Source organism: Aspergillus flavus, chromosome 3 (assembly GCF_009017415.1).
Source record: "Aspergillus flavus chromosome 3, complete sequence".
Taxonomy (NCBI): domain Eukaryota; kingdom Fungi; phylum Ascomycota; class Eurotiomycetes; order Eurotiales; family Aspergillaceae; genus Aspergillus; species Aspergillus flavus.
In genome coordinates this window covers 346671-373567 of record NC_092407.1, presented here as the reverse complement: position 1 = coordinate 373567, position 26897 = coordinate 346671, and the positions used below count along the sequence as shown (strand labels likewise).

The window sequence follows — 26897 nt, the reverse complement described above, 5'->3', positions numbered from 1 at the left end:
AAAAACAACAGAGGAGTAACGCCTAAAGTGTACTAAATGATAATCCTACTTGAGCTTAACAAGAAGCAGCGCAGCTGCGAGATTATATCTCAACAATTAAGGTCTGCAAAGGATGATGGAGGTTAACAATGCGTGAGAGGTTGAGAGTGGCAGAAGCAACAGTCGTGGTCTCTATCTACTAAGGTATATAGATAGAATGTTGGATAATGTAGCCACGGAATTCAACCACAGGGACTCCCTTGTGAACTTCTCGTAGGATACGGGAACCTAAGGTCTGCCGTTTCCACCATCAAAAACCAAAAAGAACGTCAGCGACAGGACTCGAACCTGTGCGGGCGAACCCAATAGATTTCTAGTCTATCGCCTTAACCACTCGGCCACACTGACTTGATTATTAATAGATTCCCACATTATAAATTCTTGATTCAAGTGATAGAGTTGCTTGATGTTCAAAAGGTCATCTGGGGATGTTTGGTGGCCTGGCGTGAGCTTGACATTTTGCCCATCGATATGCGGACAATAGGGATAACAATAAGGATGAGGTCAGCCCATGACGCCAAATGTGCGACGAACCATGGTTGAAGTTCCGGTTCGACCTCGTCCCGATACTTAATTATGTGCGTCATACCACTCTGAGCCAGGAATGAAGCAATTTCGATAGAGGACCGCTCCAATGACCATGCGAGGGTAATGATATTTCCTATAGTCCGAGCGTAGTACAGAATTGAAATCGGCCTGGAACGCTGTGGTCATGAGACCGGCCATCTGGTGCTTGGGGTACCCTGAAGACAACAGTATAATAAAGCTATGCACTCCCGTTGTGAAGCTCCGAATATTTTATGTTCCAATGTATAATGCAAGCAAATAAGTCAGATACTGACCATGTCCTACCATTACTCACACGAAGACAACGAAATCGCATCCTCTATTGAAGAGAGGATACATGCCATGCGTAACTATAAAGCGTAAGTCTGTGACACCCCGAGGAGTGGTGCTAGACAACGTTAACGATGTCGACTCCAATAGTGCACTGAGAAGTCGCCGTGCGTCTGAAGGAAGTCGAGACGCCGAGGAGATACACGACGATGAACCACAAACTTTGGAAGAGTCGCATGCGGTTGATCAGCAGAATAACGAGCCGACACGCACAGTGGAAGGATTCAGGGTGTGAGCAGTTCCATTCTTGAGGCTTTTGATCGTTGCATACTGATATAGTAAGTGTTCATTTCGATTCCCGGCCACCTGATACAACCAGAGACACAGATTCAGATGCAGTGCACCCACTGGAGGAGTGATTATAATTGTTATTGCAATGTGACAGGTGTACAGTACAATATTGCCTCAGTCGGGTGAATGACCCACGTGATGTGATTACATGACTCGCGTCTGTGTGACGTTACAAGTTCTCGTCCAGTGATGAAAGTTTGATTGTGTGCTACCAAAAAAGTAATATATACTACCCGAATGGCGCATGCGGGGAAGTTCGAAGGAGTTGCCGGATTCCGTGACACATAAACTCTAACGAATTAGGAAATAATACCAAGTGCAAGTCTTTGACTTTGATTTCAAGTGTCACAATACTGTCGTTACACGATCCGAGATGCGCTGTTCCGGGTCCCGAGTTGCGGTCTCGAACCTCGCGGGCTTTGGGGTAAATGTTCCATACTTTATTGTAAGTACTGTGAGTAGTACTGGGATCGGGTACAGCCGCGTTATGGAGCATTGTCTTGCCCTTTCACGATATTACAGTTGGAGTATACTTCACACAGTCGGTGGGGTCCGCCTGAAATAGTCAACGTTACTCAGTAGTTGCAGTGATACCTCCAGGTTTCTTGGCCAGGACATGTGAGCACAAGGAAAGGGCAATTCTATTGATAGATGTACCTACTGAGATTCAATTACGGGGAAAGCTTATCCGCCGGGGAAGGGAGGAATGTCTGTGCTTCTAATGTTAGTCTCGATGGCGGCCAATTACCGTCCAATACTTCGGAATAAATTTCATTACCCGTGTTACTTGAGAACGACGTGGGGGGGGGAAAGTGATAGACCAAGTCAATCATTACTCGTGTTGTTTGGTAGTGAAGATTAAGAAGGGATCTTATAGGGTGGTCAGAACAAAGCCCTGTCAATGTGGCGTGGCCGCTTGGACCTGCAGCAACGTCAAATTGCGCGAATAATGCACAAATCAAGGGGCACCGGACATGGATGTGTGTCCGACAAGGCCTGGTCGATGTCTGTCCGATAGCGGACGATACATCAAGAGAAAGCAGGAATCGAAATATAACAGAAAGAAATTAGAAAAGAAAAGGAAAAAGGAGAAGAAAAAAAAATAGACAACATCACGTAAAAGTGAGAATGCCCTCTAAAACCATGGAAGAACGAAAGAAGATACTATTTACTTAAGCTAGCAGGCCAGACCAAATCATTACGTCACAGTCTCCCTGGGTTTACCTGATTCTACTTAGTCTCCGTCAATATCAGCCCCATCAGTTGGAGAAGAAGAGGGAAAAATCTAACGGCCGATAAAATCAGATCGCTTCGAGGTGGGTTCTTGATTCCACCTGTAGAAACCTGAAATGGAAATGGGGAGTCAGACTAGTCCTTCTCGGGATCGATTGGATAGGAGGTCTCGGAACTTTTACCCGGTCAACTGGTTCTTTTCATACCACAGCCCTACAGGTATCTTACCGACTATCTTTTAAGGTGTACCTACAGACGAGACAGAATTATACCCAGACAGACCTAAATTACCCGACAACTATGTACGGTACAGGTATCCTCATACGAGACGCTTACAGTGTCAGGTGGTTGACGTAATGTTGATCGTTACCCGTCTGGAATGCAAATTCATTGATTTGACTATTTGACGATCAATGCGCTGGCAGCAACCACACGATGGATGATCACAGGTCCAGACCTTGGCTTGTACCGTGACTTGTCATTCTTGCCAAGGGCCATGGATATACGTTGATTCCCTTAAACCCCCTCTTCGGGCATTCCATCCCCTTTGTTCTTTCCTCAAAAGTCGTTTCTTTGTCCCTTGTCTCTCTGCGCTGTCCCATTTCTTCCTCATCTCCGTATATACTGCTAGACAATATCCAACGAGTCTTCAATACTCTCTTACGCATCTCTGATACCGTGGATACCGTGGCCTACTTCCACACCCCTATATATACACGGTTGAGCGCACCCGGCCATCTCTGCTTGAAGGAAAAGAGAGAGAGAGAGAGAGAGAGAGAGAGAGAGAGAGAGAGAGAGAGAGAAGAGATATAATTCCCCTGACCGGTGGGTAATCTTCCAGGGGGCAGAGTCCTTTTCCCGGTGGTTGAAGTTACATTCCCGCCTAATGGTGACAACATAGACGGTTCCTGTTCCGCATTCCCCTCTTCCGAAATCAGTCCGATGAAACCAACCATCATGGCAAATAGAGTGGATAGCCCCGCGTCGTGCACCTTCCTCCGAAGCAGTGACTGCAGTAAACATTGTTTCATCCGACGCTTTTCGCAATGGCTATGGTCATCATGGTTTATCAGTCCCGCAGAAGCCCGTCCCGCCCTTGCGGAGCCGCTGAGCCGTCAAAAAGACAGGAATTTTTCTTGGCTGTCAGAGCCAAGTCCGGACGCTGGACGGTGCGAAGAAGCAGGCGAGGACACAAAACGTTCAACATTTCCATGTAAGGCGTGTGAATCGCGGGGTGTTGCCTGCGATCTTCAGCAACCGCGATGCGCACATTGCTTGGATGAGCAACTATTATGCTTCTATGTGGCGCCCCTACCTCCCTTGCGGGCGACTAGACGTTCGAAAAAGCCGCGCTCCACACATACAGAAACAGTGTTGCGCTCACGGGAGATTGACACTAGCGGATGATCGTGGGAGGAGTTTCAACATTAAATTAACACACATTTTCCTTAACCGCCGTGATAAGATAGGCATCACCCTTCTCTTCACGCAGATTAGATAAAAGATATGGTTCCCTTCCGATGATGCACCCCACGGAGGGGAGAGTGGATATACCCCAGCAAGAAATTCTTGCAAAAAATATAATTTTCACATGCTCTTTAACTTCCTACGCTTGTCATCACTAAGCTTTTTGCACTAATATGGATAAACAACGGGCCCAGACAATACGGGGGTCGGTCTACGTTGAAGGCTACTCAGAGATAAAAGAAATTCTGCTAGCCGTCAGCGCATGCATATAAATTCAACACGAGACCTCTGTTACCCGAGGCTCCAAGGCTGCAGAGCCCTCAGGTCTGTCCAGCAACTTCCAGGAAAAAAGTGCGACCACCACGTAGCCTCGGGTGACGGTGGACAGAGCTCCGTAAAATTGAAGTCATTGCTGTCGGAGCACTGTGGGCCGGTCTCTCCACACCCCCAGACATACTTCATGGATGGGTATTTTTATTTGAGTCCATGCCATACAGAGTTCTGGGTACCGTCTTGACAAACAATTCAATTGTCGGATCGTTGGGGTTATCGACTGTTCATAGTGAGTTGCCACGCGCTGACGCAACATACGTTCTTTTATAACCTTATTTGAAAGTATATCCCCCCTTCTAATGTTACCCACAGATGGAGGAGGAGTATACGCGCATCGCGGACATCATTCGCCACCGGGCTAAAACCCATGACAAGAAGCGATATCTCGTCGCCATCGCCGGCGTGCCTGGCTCTGGCAAGACAACAACGGCAACTGCCATTGCACAGCGTCTGAATTCAGGGCAAACCCGTATCCAGACCGAGCTGGTCTCTATGGACGGCTTCCACCTGTCGCGGGCGACACTGGACCAGCTCCCGAATCGAGAGGAGGCATATATCCGGCGTGGAGCGCCGTGGACCTTTGATGCTGCCCGATTCATTGCCTTCGTTCACCAATTACGGCAGTGGACAGATACATTTTCCGACGAAACCATATATGCGCCCGCTTTCCATCATGAAACCAAAGATCCAGTGGAGGATGGTGTCATGATATCCAGCGACGCTTCGATCGTCATCATTGAAGGAAACTATCTCCTCCTGGATGAACCTGAATGGCGTGACGTCGCACGACTAGTTGACTACCGTGTATTCGTCGACACGGACCTGCAAGAAGCACGGGACCGTGTGGCAAAGCGTCACGTCAGCGCGGGGATAGAAAAAACGATAGAAGATGGGTATCGGCGGGTGGATAGTAATGACTACCTGAATGCGCTTACAATCCGGGACAAGCTGATCCAGCCAGATATGGTGGTTCGTAGCATCACCGAGGTATCATCATAACTTGCTTCTACCGGCCTTCCTATTTACATCATAAACAACACCACCTATGTATATAACGACTTCTGTTTAGACTGCCATTTACTCACTCCTTAATCTTCTGTTTATGAAATACGTCTGAGCTCATTAGCAACCATACACATCGCGGAGAACGACATGGAAGACCTACCGGGGATCTCTGGCATCCAGTTGGCCCTGGAGCTGCAGAAGAACTCGCCCTTTGGTGGCAGCGCTTCGGGATCATCCAGGGACCCAACGCATAGGTAGCGGAACTGATCCTTGACGGCATCCTGCGAGCGTTAGCATCACATCCTGCCGGTATAGTGTCATATATCCCTACCCCGTATTCACAGATAAAACTGCCACAATTGGAACAAAACTCGCGATGAATCAGCGATCCAGACCCATTGTCGGCCACATGTTCCTTGGGGGCGCCTTTGATGAGTCGGAGAGCGTCTTTGGGGATCTTCGCGGTTAGGCCGTAGTTTGTTCCGAAAGCTTTCTATTCCCGTGTTAGCAGAATTCATAGTTGGCATAAAGAGAGAGGACATATTGCAGCGTCCGCGTACTTTGCAGCTTTTACAGTGACAGAGAGAAGTCCGTGCGTCATCGGGTGAGGCGAGGGACAGTTCGTACTCGATATCCCGGCAGTAACACGATCCAGGGTACGTCGGCATGGCTCTTGGGGGTGATTGGAAGAAGTGTATGGAGCTACTACAATAGAGGTTCGGCCTGCTGAATTGGCTGAGAGACAAGTTCAGTCGAGGGCGATATGTCGAGTTGTATAGGGTTCGCTGGAGGGTTGACGTCATGGTTTGTTGTGTGGCTAATTTCTTTTCATTATAGAAGAAAATCGTCTACAAAATAGTAATTTATATCTACGGTATAAGGTCTCCTGCAAAATCCATGGCTGGAGAATGCGTCCGACTTAGGGTTATGGAGAAAGTGTGATGTGATCATGACCACATTGAATTAGATTTAAATGCGCGCACTGACCAAGTGCATTTCATTCTTCTCTCATATCAAGATCACCTTGTAATCATACCACCCCCCCTCTTTCACTATCTCTCTTCCATATTTATAGACTTGTATCATTTTTACAGTCGAGTCTTTCCTATTATCTCACCGATACAATGCCACCCACAGGCATCCCAAGTGAAATGCGCCCTATGACCATTAGGTCTGCGGTTGATTGTTTGTCTCCTGCGGGGTAGAATCAATTCCACCCCCGACCATGACACTCAAAGAAATGGCAACACAAGAACAGGGCTCCCAGGGAACCCAACAGTCTCACAGCATGACGAAGAGAGCCGTCGTCTCTTCCTTCATCTTTCGCTTTCCTCCGGGACAGCCTACCAAGCCGTCCGTAGCGTTGTTCAAACGGAGCGAGAAAGTGAGAACGTACCGGTACGACGCGACTTTCAGACCAAATCATTCTTGGTACCACTATAGTAACAGAACTCTACCTATAGTCATCACCTTGCCCCTATCTCCGGTAGCATCGATCCCGATGATTCCGACCCTCTCGCAGCGGCGTGGCGTGAATTGTGCGAAGAAACCTCCCTCACCGCATCGGATCTCAGCTTCTGGCGCACCGGCAAGCCATTCACCTTCAGCGACCCGTCCATCGGTCGAGAATGGACCGTTCACCCGTTCGCTTTCCGTCTCAAAGATCCCGCAGAAGGGGGACAGGGGGAGGAGGCTATCCGCACTGACTGGGAACATGAAGGGTGGCAATGGTACGATCCTCGCACGGTGCTCGAAGACGAAAGCCTGAACACCGTTCCGCGTCTGCAAGACAGTTTAAGAAGAGTCTGGTTTGAGGGCATAACCAATGAGCGAGCGGGAAGGGCTCTTGCGACTGGTCTGGAACGGCTGCGAGCGGACCATGAGAGCGGCGCGCATGAACTGACTGCGATAGCGTTGACGGTCTTTCGCGATTTTATCGTGTACACGCAAAATCACCTCGATGCTGAATGGTGGGAGATGATTCGAATGGCGGCGTGGCATCTCATCAAAAACGGACGAGAAAGCATGGGTGCAGCCACGCAGAACGCCATTCTATCCGTTCTAGCGGAGATAGAAGAGATCATGGAGCAGAAGACCGGTCCTGAGCAGAAGTGGGATCGGATCCTGGCTCTGATCGATTTTCATCTGAGGAATCGCGCCGATACTGCACAGCAGGTCAAGCAATCCTTCATCTCCTACCTTCAATCCCACTTTTCGTCGGGTGGCACACAAAAGGATCGGCTTACCATGCTCACCATCTCCTCCAGTTCCACTATCCGGGACAGTATTCTGGAAGCGTACGACGCGCTCGGGATCAAAACACTTGAACTACGGGTCCTCGAGTCCAGGCCGCTTTTCGAGGGCGCCAGCCTCGCCTCGTCTATCTTGTCGACGTTCAAATCCCAGTCGAAATCCCCCGACAAACATCTGCATATCACCATGTACACCGATGCATCAGCTGCACTGGCCGCCAAAGACGCCGATATCGTCTTGCTTGGTGCGGACCGCATTTCCGCCACCAGGGGGGTCAGCAACAAAACCGGGTCCCTGCCGTTGGTGCTCAGCGCGAAGCATGTCACCCCAGATGTGCGAATTGTCGTGCTCAGCGACATGGAGAAAGTCAACGGATTTGCCGGGGTAATTGACGACGAACTCACCGAGGGCAATGATCCATTCGAGGTGGCGAGCGCATGGAGCAGCGACGGCGTCAAGGGCATACAGGTGCTAGAGAAGGGGGTGAGAGGGAGCAAGTCGGAGCAGGAGAATTCGTCTGTCACGGTGGAGAACACCTACTTCGAATGGGTTCCTCTGGACATGGTGGATGCCTTCATCTGTGAAGAGGGGGTCCTTGAGAAGGACAGTATTCAGGAGAAGTCCCGTAAGTTGGGAGAGAGGGCTGATCGGTACTTTGGTAATCTATAACAATGGAAGTCGTTCGTCGAGTGGAACTTATCCATTGACTAGCCTACGAGCTGTAGATAGATAGCACTTCACATCCCGCGACTGCCTTGAGGCGTACCAGACATGCTGCATATTCTTAAATGACGATGACAAGCACGAAGCTAACAGATGTGATATCGTCCACATCACTTTACTCCCCCAATAGCCAAAAACAATCAAGACGCGAGTTATTGTTCCTTAAGTAAATGTCCAGCGCATTCGACTTGAGCGTGAACGATCCGAACCGGAAATGTCGCGAGCGTGTCACGCGAAATGATGAACTATCTATGCGATAACCTGAGCGAAACTCCCAAGTTATATCTTGAAAAGATGGTCGAAATGCTACTAGAGAAATTTAAGTCATTCCAGCTAGCCTACGGTGATGAGTCTAACCACGAACAGCGCCGTTAATGGCGACCTGCCTAAGACTGAGTATTAGAAATGACCTAAGTTTAAAATAGGCGCTGCTGTCATGGTGTCGGCGATACATCCACTGCTATTTACTGGTATGGAACCTAGAGCATGGTATACGAGATCACGAATGAGAGATACGTGGCTAGTCGATGAGGCGCGGGAATAGAGTCCGGCGGCACTGGGACGTGGGTTTCAGATTCAACGATGGCGATCCTTATTAAGGCTCGGCGAGCAAGCCAAACTAATGCCGGACAAAATAATACCACCTACTTTACTGCTTTCAGCTCCAGACTATCAAACATACCGATCAATGCTATCATCCAGCTTTATTCCTAACTATATAGCTTGGAGGTCCCTAGCAATCTTCCCAATAGCTATTATTCTTATGCCAAGGGACCCAGTTCAACGTGCGCTACGCGGTGCAGCTCTCGCAATGCACAGTTTTGGCTAGCCGGAATCGGTATATCAGCCCTATCATTGTTGAGAAAGTACTTCAAATGATCAGGTGCAATTTGTTGGAGGCATGTAGCGAGGTGTCCTTGAGTGGCGCCTTGCGGAAAAGTAGAAACAGCTGGACTGCGGTTAGCCAGTTGCTTGTACGAGTGAGTTATTGAGTCTGGAACACATACCAGAAGCGTCGCCTGAGATCAGTTGGATACATTCCAAATAAGCTGGGGTACAAGTCGGCATGGCCTGTGTAACTTGAGCAATATCAGACTGCGGCTGGTGGGCCTCCTTAGCAATACCAACACACTGCTCTGACATATTAGGGCACTATTAGCGATAGTTAGTTAGCTAAAGGTTCAAAATTGTAATTAGTAGTTGGCAGGCCACACCTGTTCCTCGATGAGTGCGATCCAGCCACTGTCATCCCTCGCCTGCGGGGCGGCCAGGACGACGGGGGCTAGGAGAGCGACAACAGAGATGAACTACACACTCTATTAGCACTGCTGCATTTCTCGCTGTTGCGAAGTATTGACTCTTTACCTTCATGGTTTCTTTCTAGCGTGCGATTTCAGTGGATGTAATGAGTATGAGTATGAAATATAGGATAGAGAGGAAAAGGTAGAGGGGAAGACGTTCGATTTATATAACACAGCGGTGAGCAGGCACGTATATATTAAGATAGGGGGTAAGTACTCAGAGGAATAATCATGATAGACATAACTATCACTAACTACCGTCATTCTTTGCGTTGGCGATGATCGCCGTGTCCTCATAAGTAAGGAGCGGATCAATATTAATATTAGAAGGAACCGATAATACGAGGAGCCCCATAGGGATCAGCACGATCTTTTCGCACTACTCGGCATATATCTGACCCACAGTTCGCACTATCGGAAGCTCCTCTTCTGCTGTAGGTAAGGATATCCGGAACATGGCGCTCCTTCTGGAGCTGAGGTAAAATATGGTGATGGGTCACTGAACCATCGCTAGACCGCTTGAGTTTGCATGTTGACAGATCATCGACACATCGCCTACTTGTACGGTGGTAAGTTACTAACTATTAGCGCCACTGTATACCAGAGATTTGTTAGAACGCGCTAGTATGTGGGTCACACGGCCTCTTCCAGCCAACCCTCCGTCTAACTCGATGTCCGTGCTAGGCATTCTCTGGGCTGTCTTCTAGATGGACTGTGCAAGAGGGGCTTGGCAGATACGAAGCTACTGTGGATCATTACTGGTCTCTAACCGAGCTCTCTGGTTCATTTGCTGACAGACTGTATCATCAGCCGTCACTCGAATAGGCAACGGAAAGGAATTTTGCTGCCACTTGCTGTCAGTCATGATCAAGAGCGATCGGGGGTGGGCGCAGTACAATATCCTCCGGCGATAGGGGCCACGCTTTGTCAGTGGATTTAAATTCGAACGTTTGTCCTTTACGGCGTAGCAGAATGTACACGTCGGCATGATATCGGTGGAGAAGAAAGGTTTGGCGTGACTGAACCCATCTACTTGAATTGCGTCGTCTCAGATGGCGCGTGCCAGGATGTGGCTTATGGGACACAGAATCGGAAGAGGATTTTCGCGAAACAAAAAGATAGTACTGCACAGACGGTAAGTACGAGAACCCTATGTGGTGGGATGGACATCAAATGGGGAGAACATACGGTTTTGGTCTATTATCCGCGCCTTTGTGGTGTCGGAAGTGAACCTCCATGGCCAAAACATCCTACAACTGACCCGATTCACCTAATCTAAACTAGTTATATTCCCGCCTACTTCTAACTAGTTCATTGAATGTTTCCCATTGTATCTATCTTCAAATGTAAAGAGATATGGCTATTATATACTTGTGGCACAAATCCATGGCGTAAATGCGAACCACAGCATGTACTAGTTGCTACTAGATAGATACTTGGCCTTAAGGCGCTCCATTATCAAGTCCAACAAACCACCGAATGTCTTCGCCTTGGAAATATCCGGGAGGCTGACATCTAGCTGCATATTACACCGAACCCAGCTTCGGATCTCAATCGACATGAGGGAGTCGATTTGCATCTGTAGCCTCTCTTCCGCATCTATCTCCTGTGCTGCGACGGAGTACGTCGCGATTAGCAGACACAGCTCTTGCTTTAGGAGGGCTCGCGCATCTTCCCGCAGAATAGTAGATGGATCCGCCCTGAATCCCGCAATCAAGTCCCGGAGGGCACTGTTACGGGACTGAGACCCCTCCTGGCTCTCACTTGTAGTCAACTGCGCATACCTGGAGAAGCGCAGGTCGTCGCCCCACAGCGACAAGGGACTGGAGTCTGCGATGAGTCTGGTGCTACCCAGTCCAACTAGCAGCGGAGCAGAAACCTTGTCAGGGAGAGTACCAACTTTGGAGGGAGCCTCGAGGTTGGATGATGGAAATTGGCATTCGAGAAGAGCAAGCCGTAGTCCCTCTAAAAGCTCAGCCTCGCTCAGCAACCAGATCCCGGCCCCTCGCATTGTCTGCAACATCTTTGGGTCGCGACTAACAACACCCACTTCTTCAATGGGCCCGAGGGACAGTACAGAACATGGTAGGCCCAACTGTCGTCGGTACTGGGAAAATCCCTCCAGAAAACTATTCGCGGCTGCATAATTCACCTGGTGAGGACGTCCGCAAGTGCCAACGAGAGACCCAAAGAGAACAAAATAATCCAATTGTATGTCAGCCACCGCGTCATGCAAATTCCACGTTCCTTGGACTTTTGGAGCAAGGGCAGCTTTCCATTCATCGTATTTCATATCTGGAAATGGGCGATCCTGTAGTATATGTTGAGTTAGCGTGGAGTTCGTTATTTTCACCCCCTAATCTTCTTGTCTCTCCAAGAGACTCGCTGCTTAGCGTTTAGAGCTTGTACATACCTCTAAAGAAAGTGACATCTGGAAAACCCCTTTCAATGGCATTCGACATCTTGTTATAGCTTTACGGACGTCTTCTATGATTGCGACGCTCCCACGGACACACTCGACACTACACCCCAGCTCCTGTAACTCCTTGATAAACGCTTTATCGGCGGGATTTGTTCCTGCCGAGCGCGAGAGGTATGTGAGATGGCGCGCGCCGTTCTCTACCATCCAGGTAGATATAGCACGGCCCACACCACCAAGACCCCCGACCAAGAGATAGGATGCGTCGGGGGAGAACTCTACATGGTGCTGTGAATCCGGCCCAGGAGGTAGCGATATACCATCGTGCGGCATGGCTAACACAACCTTCCCAATGTGGGTACCTCTCTGAAGGAATCGGAAGGCCTCGGAAACCTTACTGGCATCGAAATGTGTAACCGATTGGATAGGCTGGATTTTGCCGTCGACATACCACGCCTCAAATTGGCGCACGAGGCTGGATTGGCCCATTTTAGCATGCGTATAAGAACATGAGGCAAAGCCCTGCTGGGCATAGGACTTACCCATTGAAAACTTCCATATCACACTGCGTGAGCTGCAGCATGTCCACCCCAAAAAAAGCTCTATTGCCTGCGAATGGGTTGAGACTTAGCATTCCGTTGGTGAGAAAATCCCGCTTCCCCAGTTCAATCATCTTCCCAAACTGAGCCACACACTCCCAGGAGGCGTGCAGAAGCTCGCCCGCCAAGGAATTGAGGACAATATCCACACCTCGCCCGTTGGTGGCTTTCATCAACGACTCGCGGAAACTGGCATTTCGGGAATTGAAGATACTGGTCCGGGGTATACCATGGTGCTTTACGAGGTATTCCACTTTCTCTTCATTTCCCACTGTTGCAAAAATCTTACATAGACGTCAGCTATGAGGAATCTTTTGAAAAAAAAAGTGAGAAAAAAAAAAAACAAAACCCAAAGTAGTCAGGGTTGTAGTTCATACCTCTGCTCCGACAAGCTGGCAAATTTGTATGGAGGCTAGCCCCACCCCGCCACATGCGCAGTGGATCAAGACCGTCTACACTCCACGAATTAGTGAGGCCAAATAAGGAATAAAGATTTTAGGGAGTAAAGGAGAGTTCAGAAGCATGATTGTTATGTCCCTGGAAAGGAAAGAGCAGTAGCATCATACCTGGCCTTTTCGTAGCTGACCAACGTGAAGTAGTGAATATATGGCTGTCGCAAAAACAGATGTCATAGTGGCCCCGTCTTGCAGAGACATGCCACGGGGCAGCTTGAAGCACCTCTTGCGATCTATGATCACTCTTGTCCGCAGAAGGCCAGATGACATGACAATAACCTTGTCGCCGGGGAGAAGGTCTCTCACGCCATTGCCAATTCGTCGGATGACACCGGTTCCTTCTATTCCCAGCTGGTCTTTGGATCCTACAAGGCCCATAGATACCATGATGTCCTGTCGATTGCAATAGGGGTTAGTGAGTGCCGTCTCACTGGAAAATGTGTGTCGGGATGCTGCTTACTCGGAAGTTTAAACCAATATATTGCATGTCTATCTCGACATCTTGGTCCTCTAAGCGAGAGTCCTCGGCCTTAACCCACTGCAAGGTATCTAACAGTGCAGGAGTAGTAATAGTTAGTTTCATTACCCCGTCACTCTGAGATGGCATTGGTGTGTTTCTCTTTTCTGGCTTCTGCACTCCCCAATGGCACCGACCAATGTGGACACAACCGTCATAGAGGATAAATTCGTATTCGTGGACCCCATGAGGCTTGTTGTGGTCCTCCTCTGCCTTTGAAACAATGTTGCTAAGGGCCCGTGCTGCTTCGGTGTTGAACACATCAACCTCAAATGTATACAACAAGAGTGATAGTTCTCGCCTCAGGCTCCTTGCAAACCCCGGCACAAGGGCATAGTTGGGGTCAATACAACCGTACTGCGTCAGCCTGGTTACCCAGATTAACCTGCACCCTTCAATATTCAGCAGGTATCTGAGAAGGGATTCATAACGTTGGGATGAAAGGCTGTGCAGGAAGGGCTCCTCAACATCTAGTAGTGAGATGATCAGATTATTCTCCACAGGCTTGTCGTGAAGTGTTGCCCATCTGACATTGTAGCCTAAAGCGGTGAGCTCCTGAAACACAATGCCGGCCCATTCACCTGGTGACTCAGAAATGAGAAGGGTAACGTCCATCTTAGAGGAGCTACTGCCACTGATTGACGATAGCATTGTATATGATACCTGGAAAGGTGGCTTCAAGTCGTGCATCACGGCCTCAACACCTTGGAAACCAGCGTCGCGTAATTCCTGGCCCCATCTTTCCGGACTAACATATGGTGCGTCTCGTCTTCCATCCATCTCTCCGATCCACCATGCTGGAAGTGTGCCCTAAATTCCATACCATGTCAGAGGTGGACATCAATAGATGCTGCACAAAAGGAGCCACTGAACCATACCATTATAAAGTCAACCATTGGAACGTCTTCATTGTTGAGTTAGCTAGTGACTTAATAGGGATACTACACAGAAATGTTCCTACCTGGTTGCAGTTCGTGTAATATCAGACGCCCATTTGGAGCCAGGAGCTCATGAACATTCACCAGACTATCCCTTAGCTTCGGGGTGGCATGGAGTACCTGAGTAAGTATTAGCATCGGTGCCTCATGGTCAGCGACAGTAACCAACATTTGAAGCAATAACAAGGTCATATTCGTGCGAATTGTAACCTTGATCTTTCGGATCTTGACTGATATCGAGCACCTTATACTCCATATTTTTGACGATTGAAAACTTTTCCCTGGCCGCTCTTAGGAAGGCAGGAGATATGTCCGTGAAGGTGTACTTTGCGTACATGGGTATTCCATTATCATTGAGAGATTGGAGTGCTTGGGCTGTCGCCGCTCCAGTGCCAGCTCCAACCTCCAGGATCCTTAGGGATGGATTTGAATGACATAGGAGGTTTAAGAAGCGATCCCAGTCACAGACCTTCTGAGGGGTGCGATAGAATCCCTCAATTAGGCCCCCCTCCATCAGGAGGCTCATTGCGGAGGTCGTGCCATCCATGATGTCGAGACAGTTGTTGAAAATCGCCTCCATGCAGGCAGGACTGGCACCACCATCTTCATCTAGATCCTTGCATGAAAGATATATCTTTTCCATATATTTTTGCCTTTGGGCGGATGTCCAGGATGCCCATTCATATGACTCTGGGAACAATTCCTGCCGTCCTTCAGATATCCCGGAGGCTTGTTTCATGACCCAATTTTTCCACTTGTGCAAATGTGGGACTCGGGGCTCTACATCCCTTATTTTTTGAGCAGTTTCGAGGATGTATAAGATTGATAGCCTGGCAATTCCTTGGACAAGTAACTCGGCGGTTTTTGAGAACGGGGTCGCAGGTAATAGGTCCTGCGGTGCTTGGAAGTTGATGTCTGGCTTCCAGTTTATCTGCGCCGCTAAAGGAACGTGAGTCCCAGTTTCATTTCTTTGAGTGTAGCCCATGTTGAAGAAACGTGCACCATGCATCACAATAACGGCTTTCCCTTCAGAAATTGCTGTTGTGCTACATTGAAAATTGGGGGCAACCTCGCAAACAGCCTCCATCTTGAGGTCAACGTTTTTCGAACAATTTGTCACACAGAGGCTTTCGAGTGAAGCTGGAATTGCGGCTTGGGCCATCCGTCGTTCTAAGCCTGCTGAGCCAGCGACACCGATGAGCTGCAAACATTGGTCGAGCACAGTCGGGTGAACTGTATAATGACTCCGGAAGTCTTCCTCCCAGTTATTTACAGTTGCTGCTGATCTGCCACCACAAGGGTCTGCAGTAATATCCCGCAATCCTTGGAAGCGGGGTCCGTAAAACAAACCCATATTCGAAAATGCCCGGTAGATCCGCTCGGAAGAAACAGAGCGCGAGTATACACTTGGCTCTCTCAAGGTGGATTCATCGTTGACCTTGGCACCAGGTCTGATATAGCCAATGCAAGCTTTAATCCAGCCATCATCAGCATGGGCCATAATTGAGAAAGCGTACCAATCCGATTCAGTCAGGTCATTGAGCATGACCCGCTTTAAGCTGGTGACTAGTTCCAATGAAGCGGAATCATCCAGGATAAGCGGTGACTTGAAGATTACATTTCTGACAGAATACCCTTGCCTGGTGCGTGACAGTTGCTGGATTGCTTCCCCTGCCATTGCAATATAGGCTGCTGCGGGAAATACTACTTGACCTTGGAGAACATGCTCTGAAAGCCAGGAGACGTCTTCCAGATGCAATATATTTCTCCATGATGGTTCTAAGTCTGTTACCTCGGTACAACGGAACCCTAGCAGTTCATGGTAGGATTCTCCATGGAGTCTCCAGTCTCGCGCAAGACGGTTCTCATTCCAATGCCGAGTTTCATGTTGCCATGGATAGGGTGGGAGATCTGTCACCACACGTCCTGGCCCATGGATAGAAAGAAAGTCTATAGGGGCCCCTTCACTATGGACACGTCCAGCGACGGACAGAAGCTGTGTCTCACAGTCCGGATCATTGCGAGTGAGTGTTGGAATATAGACCAGGCCGCACCTAGGCTTATACTCCTGGAATATCTGCCTCAGCGGCCCTGAGAGTCCATGATGTGGCCCAATCTCCACAACAATATTGTGGCCACCCCATTCGTCAACGAGCATTTTGACTGCCTCGTGGAAACGAACGCATGACTCAAGGTTCCGACGCCAGTAACCGGCGTCTAATGTGCAAGGATCAGTTATCTTCCCAGGCACTACGCTAGAAAACATTGGTACCATTGGTCTGGCTTTACTGAGCTCGATATGCCCCGAGATCATGGATTCATACTGTGGCCCCAATGCTGCCATATAAGGTGAATGATAAGCAATATCGACATGGAGCTTTCGACAGAAGGCATCAGGAAAGTCATCCCGGATCCGGTTCACGATATGATTCACCTTCCCCTTGTCGCCAGAGATAGTCACACTCTGTCGGCTGTTTTCACAACCAACAACCACGCCATCCTCAAGGTAAGGCAATATATCTCGTTGGCTTAGGCCAACACTGGCCATATCTCCCGTGCCTTTGTGGCAACTGGCTAGCTTTCCACGGTAGTAGGCAAGGATAATTGCAGATGAGGCAGTAATTGCCCCTGACGAGTAAGCGGCAGCGATCTCACCACTAGAGTGGCCCACTACGGAGGCAGGTTTAATACCCCAGGTTGCCAGCAAGTTGGCTAGGCATATCTGAATGGCAGTGGACAAGGGCTGGCTGAATTCAGGATTATTCGTTTCAGAGCCATCGAGCTCGCAAAGCTTCTCTGCAGTGGAATAGACATGTGTCAATGAGAGGCTACTTAAAATAACGGATGAAAAGGTTTCTTACCCTCAAGAGACCAGGACGGAGGGTTAGGAATAGCTGCCAGGGCATGCTCTAGCAGCTTAATGTCGCTCCTTACCCCTGGATATTTTTGCATTAAAGCTTTCCCCATACCAGGCCATTGGGATCCCTGTCCCGTGAAAGCAAAATGAATATTTGTAGGTGATTTGGCCTCGCTCCTGCGGAAGTCAGAAGCTCCTACGGTGACTTGCCCGTCCCCAATTGCGAATGCACGGTGAGGCAAATGCTTGCGCCGAGACCCTAGGGTGTATGATAAATCCTGAAGGCTCCCCGGGTGCTTATTCATATACTCCGCAACTTGGGATATCCGAGATCCTAAGCTCGCTTTGTCCTTCGCCGAAACCACCAGTAGCCATGGCTTCTCCCTGGATTCCGCAGTATTGATTGGAGTCTCTTCAGTGTCAGCCTCGCCCTGGATCCCGAATTCAGAGCAAGACTCCAGAATCACATGGGCATTCGCTCCGCCAATACCGAAGCCATTCACGCTAGCTCGTTTACGTCGGTGCTCAGGCCATTCCATAACCTGGGTAGGAACCACTAATTTGTCTTGTTCGAAAGATATGCATGGGCTGGGTGTCTCGAAAAGCGCAGTCGGCGGTATGATGTTGTGCTCCAAAGACAGAACTGCCTTGATCATACTGGTGATGCCTGAAGCACCCTCGGAATGTCCGAAGTTCGGTTTTACCTTACTTTCGCGTCAGATTCAGTATTTGGAGTCGAATGAGAGAATTGCCTACCGCTCCCAGTATCCCACCCTTGCCTCCCAGCACGCCGGCCAATGCGGTTGCTTCAGCTTTGTCACCTGCGATTGTGCCTGTTCCGTGGCATTCGAACAGACCAGTATCAGCTATGTCATCAATCTTGGCCTTTCTATATGCTGTCCGGATTAAAGCCATCTGGGACTCCGGAGATGGAGTAGATAAGATGGAAGATCTCCCATCGCAATTGGAGGCGGTGGACCGTATTATAGCCCGCACCGGGTCATTATCTCGAATCGCATCACTAAGACGCTTTAAGAAGACAGCATTTATGGCCTCTCCACGACCATAGCCATCAGCAGCTGCGTCGAACGTCCGGCAGACCCCGCTGGGAGAGAGTACCATGTTATTTGACATGGTTGCAGTCATCGTTGGAGTCAGGATCAGATTGGAGCCTGCCACTATGGCTGCACTGCAAGAATTGGTGATGAGGGACTGACATGCCTCGTGGACAGCTACCAATGAAGAGGAACATGCGGTCTGGATCGTTAAACTGCAGCACGTGAGTGACACCATTAACTGTAAGTCCCGTGCCATCGACACCTGGAGAACGTTTCACTTACCTTGGCCCACGGAAGTCATTAACGTAGGAAACAAGATTGGACAAAGCGAATGCCCCTGTTCCCAGAGCGTGATATCTATCAATGTACTGAGGATCCTTATGGCTTATATCCAACCAGTCCTCTCCGAACGTCCCAACAAAACAGCCAGTATCTGTTCCTTCCCACGATGTCTGTCCTGCATTTTCCAGACACTCCCAGATAACTTCCAGCAGAAGTCGCTGCTGAGGGTCCATACGGGCTGCATCATGGGCAGTGATCGAGAAGAACGCTGCATCGAAATAGGCTGGGTCTTCACTGAGAAAGTATCCCTCGGTGGTCCTGGTGCTTCGGGATCGGTCAGGATGGTAGAACTTATCGGCACAGTATCGAGTAGATGGCACTGAACCAGAAGCGTTACGCTTCTGTATGATATGGTCCCAGAATGCCTGTGTCGTTCGAATATCCCCCGGCAGCCTCATTGCCATTCCAACTACAGCAACAGGGGACAAGCCCTCGTCGGTCTGGTCGATATAGCTTCCCATGACGAATAGAGCCCCAGCAGTAGTATCTTGCAGAATCTGCCCCAAATTAGGAAGTGTTGGACACAAAGCGAAAAGAAGTGTTATTCTGATGAAGGAAATAAGTCAACATTAATGGGCGAGGACATTCTGTCGGTAGCAGAAATATCGATGCTTATGTTGGAAGAGTGTGGGAGCCACCCAAAATCAACCGAAATGTGACACAGCTTCCTTCACACGCCTGTCATATACGTCAAAGTCAGAGATGTCAGAAATTTCCCAATATTCTTTTAGAGGTGTCATAAGCTTTGGCGTACGGGTTGCAGCATCCGCCCTGCCAAAAACGTCCCCCCCAAAAAAAATAAATAAATAAATAAGATCCTACACTAATGCTACTGAATAGTGGAGCTTGTGGAGGCATCATGTTGATCTTCTTTCCTTTTCAGGTCGCCTGTAGCTGACGAAGGGGAGACAGTGAAAAGTGAACAGATCAGATTCGACCTGGGTCCGGATTCTTGGCACATGTAAGTGTCATTTAGGTCCAGGAAGAGAAACGCTATACGGCATGGAGTCTGTTGGTTTGAGTGTGCAGCAATTGAGTGACAGGGCAGATATTTCGCTCATCTGGCAACTTGGAATCAGGGCTACTCTCCTTGTCGTGGAATATTTTTGTTCTATCCCTTTCCTAACTGACCCTACTGATTACATGGGCCGCTCCAAATATCATGTTCACTATGAATTGGCCCTGTCGTGTGGTGGTAATCGGGATGTCGGTGGTTCTCTTGCTTCTCCGGAGATCTCCAGAGAGAAGCCTCGCCATTATCGGACTCGCTGGGGGATTATATATGGCTTTCCTAGCTGCATACCGCCTGTATTTATATCCCCAATTTCTCACACCTTTTAGATCACTCTCAACACCTGTGGTAAATATCCATTTCTCTTTTCCAGAGCGCGTATCCCAGATGGGCTAAGACAAAACAATTTACAGGGACGGCATTGGCTCTGGGGCAATTATCTTGATCGAAACGAAAACCCAATCGTTTATCTGAGACGGGAGGCAGTCTTGTTTTACAAAGAGGATATAGTGCGGGTATATGGGCCACTCAATATTGAAGTATTGTTTGCCATGAGCCCGAGGGCGATTCGGGATTTACTCTGCCGTCGGAGCAAGGACTTTGTAAAGCCCCGCGTAGCTGAGAAGATCTTCTCTACGGTCGGCGCGAGGGGCCTTGTGGCCAGCAATGGAAACAAGCACAGGGTAGCATTCATATAAATCGATAAACCTGGAGGGTTGTTGTTCGCTGACACCAAGTTGTTGCAGCTCCATCGTCAACAGATCTCTGCGGCGTATACCCCGTGCAATGTCCGGGAGCAGTGCCCCATCATTGTGGAACAGGCTTTGCGAATGGCCGAGTCTATGGATGCAGAAAACAAAGAGCAAGGACGCGTTTATCTATGGGATATTCTCAACAGAGCGGGCCTTGCTATTGTCTGTAAGACCCAATTGGATACTCACTTCGATCCGATACGTCACGAGACCACCGTCAAAAAGGTGCTGGAACGGTTCCTCTTTGGGATCTCGCTAGGGACCTGCGTCAAGGCTTTGATGTGCTGTGCCCTTCCTGAGTCTATCCAAACAATAGTACAGCCCCAGGTTCCAGGGCTTGCTGACCTGAAATGCTTTGTTCGTCGAATTATAACCGAAGAGAAGAAACAGACCCAGACTCGTCGGCGGATGTCTGGAAAACGTGCGACTCTCCTCTCCTGTTTACTAGAGGGAGACATCTTCGGTGATGGTGAAAGAGTCCAGCAGAGTGTGGATTTCCTCCTTGCCGGGTCTGCGACTGTCACGTTCACGATGCAGTGGGCGCTGTTTGTTTTAAGTCGAGACCCTGATCTCCAAGGCAAGGTCCGGAATGAAGTACGCCAATGCCTTCCATCACCTACTACGACCAGGCTTGATGAGTGGTCCCATATTTTCCTCAAACGGCTGGACGACGGTCTACCAAGCTTACAGGCATTCTGCAATGAGGTATTCCGGTGCTACCCTGCGATTTCATTGACCGGTCGAGAAGCGTGCTGCGATACCACTCTAGCGGGTGTCTACGTTCCGAAGGGAACGCTGGTTTTGCTGTCACCTCCGGTAGCGAACCAGAACCCCGAGTGGTGGGGACCAGATGCTGCCGAGTTCAACCCTGCTCGATGGCTAAACGGGGACGGGTCCTTCAACAGTTCGGCCGGTGGGAACCAGATCCATAATCGATATACGTTTCTCACATTTGGTCAAGGGCCGCGATCTTGTATTGGGCAAGAATTAGGGCGGCTCGAGGTCAACATTATGGTGGCAATCATGCTGGGCAAGTTTGAAATGCAGCTGGCAGACGAGCAAAAGGAACCTGTAGTGATGGGAATTCTCAGCCCTATCCCCCGAGATGATGTGGTAGTTCACCTGCGCGAGCTGCATGGCTGGTGAGTGATGCGTATCGGTGTATTCGCTTTGTACAGTGGCATGTAAATCTGTCTTCATGAAAGGTACATTACCCTCCTAGAATGGGAGTTATAGCACCATGTTTACCCAGTGGTATGATTCCAATATTGGAAGAATGATATAAAAGCACTAAAATACTATAGTACATGAGATATGTCATGTGCATACCAGCCCAAGTTACTCCTTGCATGCTTACGTGTCATAGAATTATAGTAGGTCAAAGTGTTTTGGATCCAGCAAATATGATATCTCCTAGATCAGGATTTTCACCTAGCAATCATAACCCTGTGTCATATACTGCGGGCTTAAGAGGACTCAAAGCCTTCGCAGCCAGGCAGCGGTTTCCCATGTCAGCGAGGTGTATCCTGAGATAGACTGGCCTATAATTTCACTGTGCCAATCGTGGTCGTTCTTCTCTAGTACACATCATCATGAAAACATCAGCCCCAGCAGGTGATGCCGGTAGGACCTTCACGGGGGAGCTCCGCTTTTATTGGCGGCATTTTCATGTCGTCCACTTCATCCTCGTAGCAGTGTCACCCAGTCTGATTGTCTTTGGGATCCAGCAGGTGACATTGAATTGGAAGACTGCACTATGGAGTGTTATTTGTTATTTTATCTATAGCGTAGCCATCACTGCCGGTGAGTTTTTCTTCGCCTACGGCCGACATCGACCTTGGGCGAACACTGCATCTATACAACCCCGTTGATTTAGTCGAACTAACTCCTCATTATCCTCTAGGTTACCACCGGCTTTGGTGTCACCGATCCTACCGTGCCTCCCCGCCTCTCCGCTACGTCCTCGCTGCCCTCGGGGCTGGACAGTTTCAGTGGTCCATCATCTGGTGGACGCGTCATCATCGCGCCCATCACCGCTACCTCGATACGGACAATGACCCTTATAATGCCCGACGAGGACTCTTTTATTCGCACGTTGGCTGGTTGATCGGATATAACCCTGAGATGTGGGGTTCCGTTGATATCTCGGACGTGGTAAATGACCAGGTAGCTGTCTGGCAGCGTCAGTATTACCCGATTCTGGCTGTAGTGATAGGACTACTACTCCCATCGGCCGTGGCTCAGATCGGGTGGAATGACTGGCAGGGGGGGTTTGTATATGCAGGTCTTACCCGGGCATATCTTTACGGACAGACGACCATGTTGGTTAACTCGCTGGCGCACTGGCGCGGTGGACAGTCATTCTCCACTACAAATAGCGCGCGGGATAATCTCTTCGTTGCTCTTCTAACCTCCGGTGAAGGTTACCATAACTTCCACCATCGATTTCCGTCAGACTACCGCAATGGAGTACACTGGTACAGCTTTGACCCCAGCAAATGGCTAATCTGGTCCTGTGCGCGGTTGGGGCTTGCGTCGGGGCTTACAAGGAGTCCGGATAGAGAAATCGAACGCGCCATTCTCGATGTCCAGAGGCAACAGTCGGCGGATAGCAATGCAGGAGCTCTTAAACGGCGCCCATCCAGTAGTGTGGGCCACCACCCCTTCCCGACAATGGATTTGACCGAGTACGAGCGGCAGACACGTACAGGGCGCTGCCTGATCATAATTGCAGGGTACGTCTGCGATGTCACTGATTTCATACACCGACACCCGGGTGGGCAGTGGTTTCTCCAAGAGGCCATTGGAGGTGACGCCAGTGTTGCCTTTGATTCCGTTGGGCACTCCGAAGAGGCGCAGGAAATGGTTCGGTCGATGCAGATCGCCTCTGTACACGGATAGGGCAATAATAAATGTCACAACCAGCCTCCTCCCTATGACAGTAAGATTTAACAATGACTTGATATACCGGGTGGACCATAGAATTGCAACAGTAATGCCCGAAAGGATTAGCAGGAGCTACCGCACGAATACACAAAATTCAGCTAGCGGCTGGGTTAAAGGCGCCACGAGTAACGGTGACAGAGATTCGAACGCCCTACCACATGGAATATACATTGAATAGACTGTCAATCCACGCCGATAAAAACAATTGAATATAACTGTATAACTGCCTTCCCTTCCCCAGTCAACTGCACCGGTCATTATCAATTTCCAGAACTACTTTTCCCAGTGTGCTGGTTGTAATAGTCGAGATATGTTTAGGCTGAGGACCTCAATAACGCAGTATAGGCATCTTGAATGCCCACAAATGCCTCTCTCGCTGTCGCCGCATCATTAGGGTTCATCCTAGCCTGAATTCCCTCCAAAAGATACATGTCCTCTTGGTGAAAGTGGCTCACCATCTTGGCTGCCACAGCACCATAACTGGCTTGGCGGATGAGAGGAAGCTGTGAACAGCCAGTCAGAGATACCACAAACCATTAGATCAAGTATATGTAAAAGAGAGACTTACCTTTGTCTTTCCTAAATTCAGGAGATCGACTAATGCTCCAGATGTCGCGACAGTGTGGTTGCAGATCGCAGCGCTGTCCCCGTCGGTGTAACGCTGGGTGCCTTCCATGTGGCGGGAAATCCTTTTCGAGATATCCCTCGTTGAGTACATGCTGTATGATAATTCCGGCAACCCCTTCACGCCCCCGTTGTATGAATTGAGCGCCTGCGTGGCTGACTCCACTGCTTGCTGATAGGCCGCAATCAAGGCCAGGTTTTCGGTAGTGGCCGCCTGGTTCGGATGTGCCGAGGTGCACGACGCAACTAGGAAGAGCGAAAGGATCAGTTGTTTGACGTGCATGATGGCTGGAACAGTCTGAGTGATGAAAAATGCTACTTGGACCCTGGGTGGATGCGGCCAGTAGTAGCGCGACAGAGTAATATATACTAGTAGCAGCAATCAATCAAACACATAGTTGCACGGTTTACCAGATCGTAGTTAACCAGTGGTTCCAAATTCCACTCGTCATGCAAGGGGGACCTATTGATGCATTTTTTGTCTTTATATGATGTTTCAATCCATTCATCGGGGGCAAGACGCAAGGGGCCATGAATGACTATTGAGTAGCAGCATATTGGATGTCAATTTCGTCTTCAGCTATGGTTGGCATCCCTGTACATGTGGTCTATCATATGTCATAAGTGACATGTACACAATTGCCATGTCCATATGTAGTCAGCCGAGGAGAAAATCAGCTCAAGATTTGTTCTTAATACTTGACTTGTTGTATACCAGATTCCCCTGGATCAATAATAATTCTAACTCTCCCTATTGGCTATGAATATGGATGCAGCCAGCGCTAGTGAATGGTGGAGAGACCAAGTGGTGTTCCTGACGGGGGGCACTGGCACCCTAGGAGGATGCCTGCTTTACAAGCTCGCTATTCAGCTGCCTACCAAGAGGATGTTCGTTCTCTGCCGCGGATCAATCCACAGTGCGCTCGAAAAACTGGAACGCAGTATGCCGGACGAAATCAATGAGGTAATGGATAGTGGTAAGGTCACCTTCGTGGTGGGGGACCTCAGCAAACCCTCTTTGGGGCTCCGAGCAGTGGATCGAGCTCAGCTGCAGCAGCAAGTGACGGTAGTCATAAACAGTGCCGCCAATGTGTCGTTGCGCCAGGAGCTACAGGCGTCCATGGTGGACAATTGCCTTGTGCACCTTTCTCTGGTCGATTTTGTGTCTAGCTTTGCCCATCTGAAGCGTCTTCTACATGTGTCCACTGCCTATGTGAATAGCTTCCTCCCTGGGGGTACCGTTCAGGAAAAGATCTACCACCTGGACAACAAGGCTGTTACGAAGGAGAGAGACAATTTCCTGCAGGAGGTACAGGAGATCGTCTCCACTGGACAGACGCGCTACAATATGCTCGAGTTTCCTGCCCCCTACGCCCTGGCCAAGTACCTCCTGGAGCAGCTGCTCCTAGATCGCAAAGACAATCAACATTATTCCACCCTGATTATCCGTCCCTCCAACATTGGTCCTGCCCTCCAGCACCCGCACAGATTCTACGGCTTCGACCTGAAAATTCCCCTTCACTCCTATGTTCAATCACTTCTACGGACGGACAATCATGGAATTGAACATTTCTGTAGCATAGTTGACCCGAAGTGTATCATAGACGAAGTACCTGTGGATATTGTTGCCAATGTTTCCCTCCTCCATCTAGCATCCGGCACCACTGATATTGTTCATGCAACTTCACAGCTCTATGTCCCTTACAGCCTTTCGAAAGTGGCCTCCCTGGTCGCCTCCAACATGTCCCAGACTACTTCCATGAGCATCTGTCAGCGAGGTGGTGTCGTTCTGTCTCCGAAGCACGCAGAGGCATTTTTCCAAATGTTGGCCAGGTTCAACCGCGGGTGGGAGTTTAGTTGTGCTCGCTCAGAGTGCCTCCGGCAAACCATTACCTCTGGGCCTTTAAGTCTGCGACTCGATTGGCACGACCCAGAGGAATTCATGCGTGTGCGGATTCGAATGCTTGTGCACAAGTTTCAGAAGCTGTTGTTCAATACTTCGCGTGGCCCCGATTCTGCTTTATACGGGGAGTGTGTCTAGGAGACTTGGTTATTTTAGATCTGACTATCTTGATACAATCTGAAGAATGAAACTAGGGAGGTTAGCCCTGCATTCTTCAATGATAATAAGCGGCTGGTGAATTTAATGCAGGGGGTGTTGGAAGTCGCTTGATAAATACAATACAGTTCTAGAAGAGCAAAAGTTTCCGTGTATGGCGCCCGAATCATCAGAATCATCTAGTTTTCTGAAATGGTCACCATTTTTCCATTCAATTAGAGATTTACTACTAAAATTAAATATATATAGAAAAATAATAAATCTTTTAAAAAATCTACTTTTTCACTGACTGATATCTGGTATACCAGCCCTTTGCCTCAATAACTTCCTCAACACGCCTCGCGGCCTAGGCATAGACTCCACCAACCTAGTAAAAAACTCCTCAGATATCTCATTCCACGCACGCTCTATTGAAGCGCTAAAATGTGCTTTTGAAGCTTCTTCAGTTCCTTTATATATCACCATCTCAGGGTCAAGCTGATATGTCATTTCTTTCAGCTTTGACCAGGTATATTCAATAGAGTTAAGATCAGGCGAGTAAGGCGGCCAATCGACAGTAGAAATCCCTATATCCTGGAACCAACGTTTAACCATGTTGGCTGTATATATAGGAGCGTTGTCATGTATAAATACTAGACCAGGTTCCCAGATAGAGTAGAGATCATCTTCTAGAATCTTGAGATAGCTCTCTGTAGAGTAGCCACATCATTGAGGATGTTGCCGCAGTCTAATTCTGGCTATGGGATCTCGAGATGTGCATGCTGAGATAAAGTCACA

General features: G+C 49.1%; 11 protein-coding genes and 1 non-coding gene across 12 annotated transcripts; 7 read left to right on the top strand and 5 right to left on the bottom strand.

Moving 5' to 3' along the window:
- Nucleotides 1-306: 306 nt before the first annotated feature.
- On the bottom strand, nt 307-387 carry F9C07_t91. The gene has a single exon. It is a non-coding gene; the product is annotated as a tRNA-Ser (tRNA).
- Nucleotides 388-882: 495 nt separating this feature from the next.
- Nucleotides 883-1295, top strand: F9C07_2242155 (uncharacterized protein; the record flags this gene model as incomplete). Its single annotated transcript, XM_071510024.1, has 3 exons — nt 883-965; nt 1027-1167; nt 1220-1295. 3 exons carry the CDS (start codon nt 883-885, stop codon nt 1293-1295), a joined length of 300 nt encoding a protein of 99 aa, XP_071364771.1.
- A 1932-nt stretch (nt 1296-3227) lies between these two features.
- On the top strand, nt 3228-4193 carry F9C07_1366303 (uncharacterized protein). Its single transcript, XM_071508025.1, has 2 exons — nt 3228-3285; nt 3362-4193. Exon 2 carries the CDS (start codon nt 3403-3405, stop codon nt 3865-3867), a length of 465 nt encoding a protein of 154 aa, XP_071364770.1. The 5' UTR covers nt 3228-3285; nt 3362-3402; the 3' UTR covers nt 3868-4193.
- A 379-nt stretch (nt 4194-4572) lies between these two features.
- F9C07_2230191 (putative panthothenate kinase) lies at nt 4573-5259 on the top strand (the record flags this gene model as incomplete). Its single annotated transcript, XM_071509857.1, has 1 exon — nt 4573-5259. The coding sequence occupies one exon, from the start codon at nt 4573-4575 to the stop codon at nt 5257-5259; it is 687 nt and encodes a 228-aa protein (XP_071364769.1).
- A 78-nt stretch (nt 5260-5337) lies between these two features.
- On the bottom strand, nt 5338-6068 carry F9C07_2064544 (Mss4-like protein; the record flags this gene model as incomplete). Its single annotated transcript, XM_071508699.1, has 3 exons — nt 5338-5373; nt 5426-5758; nt 5826-6068. 3 exons carry the CDS (start codon nt 6066-6068, stop codon nt 5338-5340), a joined length of 612 nt encoding a protein of 203 aa, XP_071364768.1.
- Nucleotides 6069-6297: 229 nt separating this feature from the next.
- F9C07_4284 (translation initiation factor eIF-2B subunit family protein) lies at nt 6298-8187 on the top strand (the record flags this gene model as incomplete). The annotated part of the gene is made up of 2 exons (XM_041291077.2): nt 6298-6663; nt 6729-8187. The coding sequence occupies exons 1-2, from the start codon at nt 6491-6493 to the stop codon at nt 8185-8187; spliced, it is 1632 nt and encodes a 543-aa protein (XP_041143982.2). The 5' UTR covers nt 6298-6490.
- A 407-nt stretch (nt 8188-8594) lies between these two features.
- Nucleotides 8595-9948, bottom strand: F9C07_1366125 (uncharacterized protein). Its single transcript, XM_041291061.2, has 4 exons — nt 9607-9948; nt 9456-9548; nt 9249-9393; nt 8595-9190 (listed from the first exon to the last, which is right to left on the bottom strand). The coding sequence occupies exons 1-4, from the start codon at nt 9610-9612 to the stop codon at nt 9003-9005; spliced, it is 432 nt and encodes a 143-aa protein (XP_041143981.2). The 5' UTR covers nt 9613-9948; the 3' UTR covers nt 8595-9002.
- Nucleotides 9949-10956: 1008 nt separating this feature from the next.
- On the bottom strand, nt 10957-19188 carry F9C07_4282 (putative polyketide synthase; the record flags this gene model as incomplete). The annotated part of the gene is made up of 12 exons (XM_041291060.1): nt 10957-11853; nt 11956-12436; nt 12504-12844; nt 12938-13012; nt 13127-13408; nt 13476-14342; nt 14411-14436; nt 14494-14590; nt 14640-17266; nt 17332-18031; nt 18084-18597; nt 18668-19188. The coding sequence occupies 12 exons, from the start codon at nt 19186-19188 to the stop codon at nt 10957-10959; spliced, it is 7428 nt and encodes a 2475-aa protein (XP_041143980.1).
- Nucleotides 19189-19539: 351 nt separating this feature from the next.
- Nucleotides 19540-21860, top strand: F9C07_1366278 (putative cytochrome P450). Its single transcript, XM_041291076.2, has 3 exons — nt 19540-20087; nt 20153-20422; nt 20486-21860. The coding sequence occupies exons 1-3, from the start codon at nt 19890-19892 to the stop codon at nt 21635-21637; spliced, it is 1620 nt and encodes a 539-aa protein (XP_041143979.2). The 5' UTR covers nt 19540-19889; the 3' UTR covers nt 21638-21860.
- A 223-nt stretch (nt 21861-22083) lies between these two features.
- On the top strand, nt 22084-23392 carry F9C07_4280 (putative fatty acid desaturase protein; the record flags this gene model as incomplete). The annotated part of the gene is made up of 2 exons (XM_041291075.1): nt 22084-22294; nt 22395-23392. 2 exons carry the CDS (start codon nt 22084-22086, stop codon nt 23390-23392), a joined length of 1209 nt encoding a protein of 402 aa, XP_041143978.1.
- Nucleotides 23393-23751: 359 nt separating this feature from the next.
- F9C07_4279 (uncharacterized protein) lies at nt 23752-24344 on the bottom strand (the record flags this gene model as incomplete). The annotated part of the gene is made up of 2 exons (XM_041291059.1): nt 23752-23940; nt 24006-24344. 2 exons carry the CDS (start codon nt 24342-24344, stop codon nt 23752-23754), a joined length of 528 nt encoding a protein of 175 aa, XP_041143977.1.
- Nucleotides 24345-24559: 215 nt separating this feature from the next.
- F9C07_2281393 (putative thioester reductase family protein) lies at nt 24560-26347 on the top strand. The gene has a single exon (XM_041285401.2). It carries the CDS (start codon nt 24822-24824, stop codon nt 26100-26102), a length of 1281 nt encoding a protein of 426 aa, XP_041143976.1. The 5' UTR covers nt 24560-24821; the 3' UTR covers nt 26103-26347.
- The last annotated feature ends 550 nt before the right edge of the window (nt 26348-26897 follow it).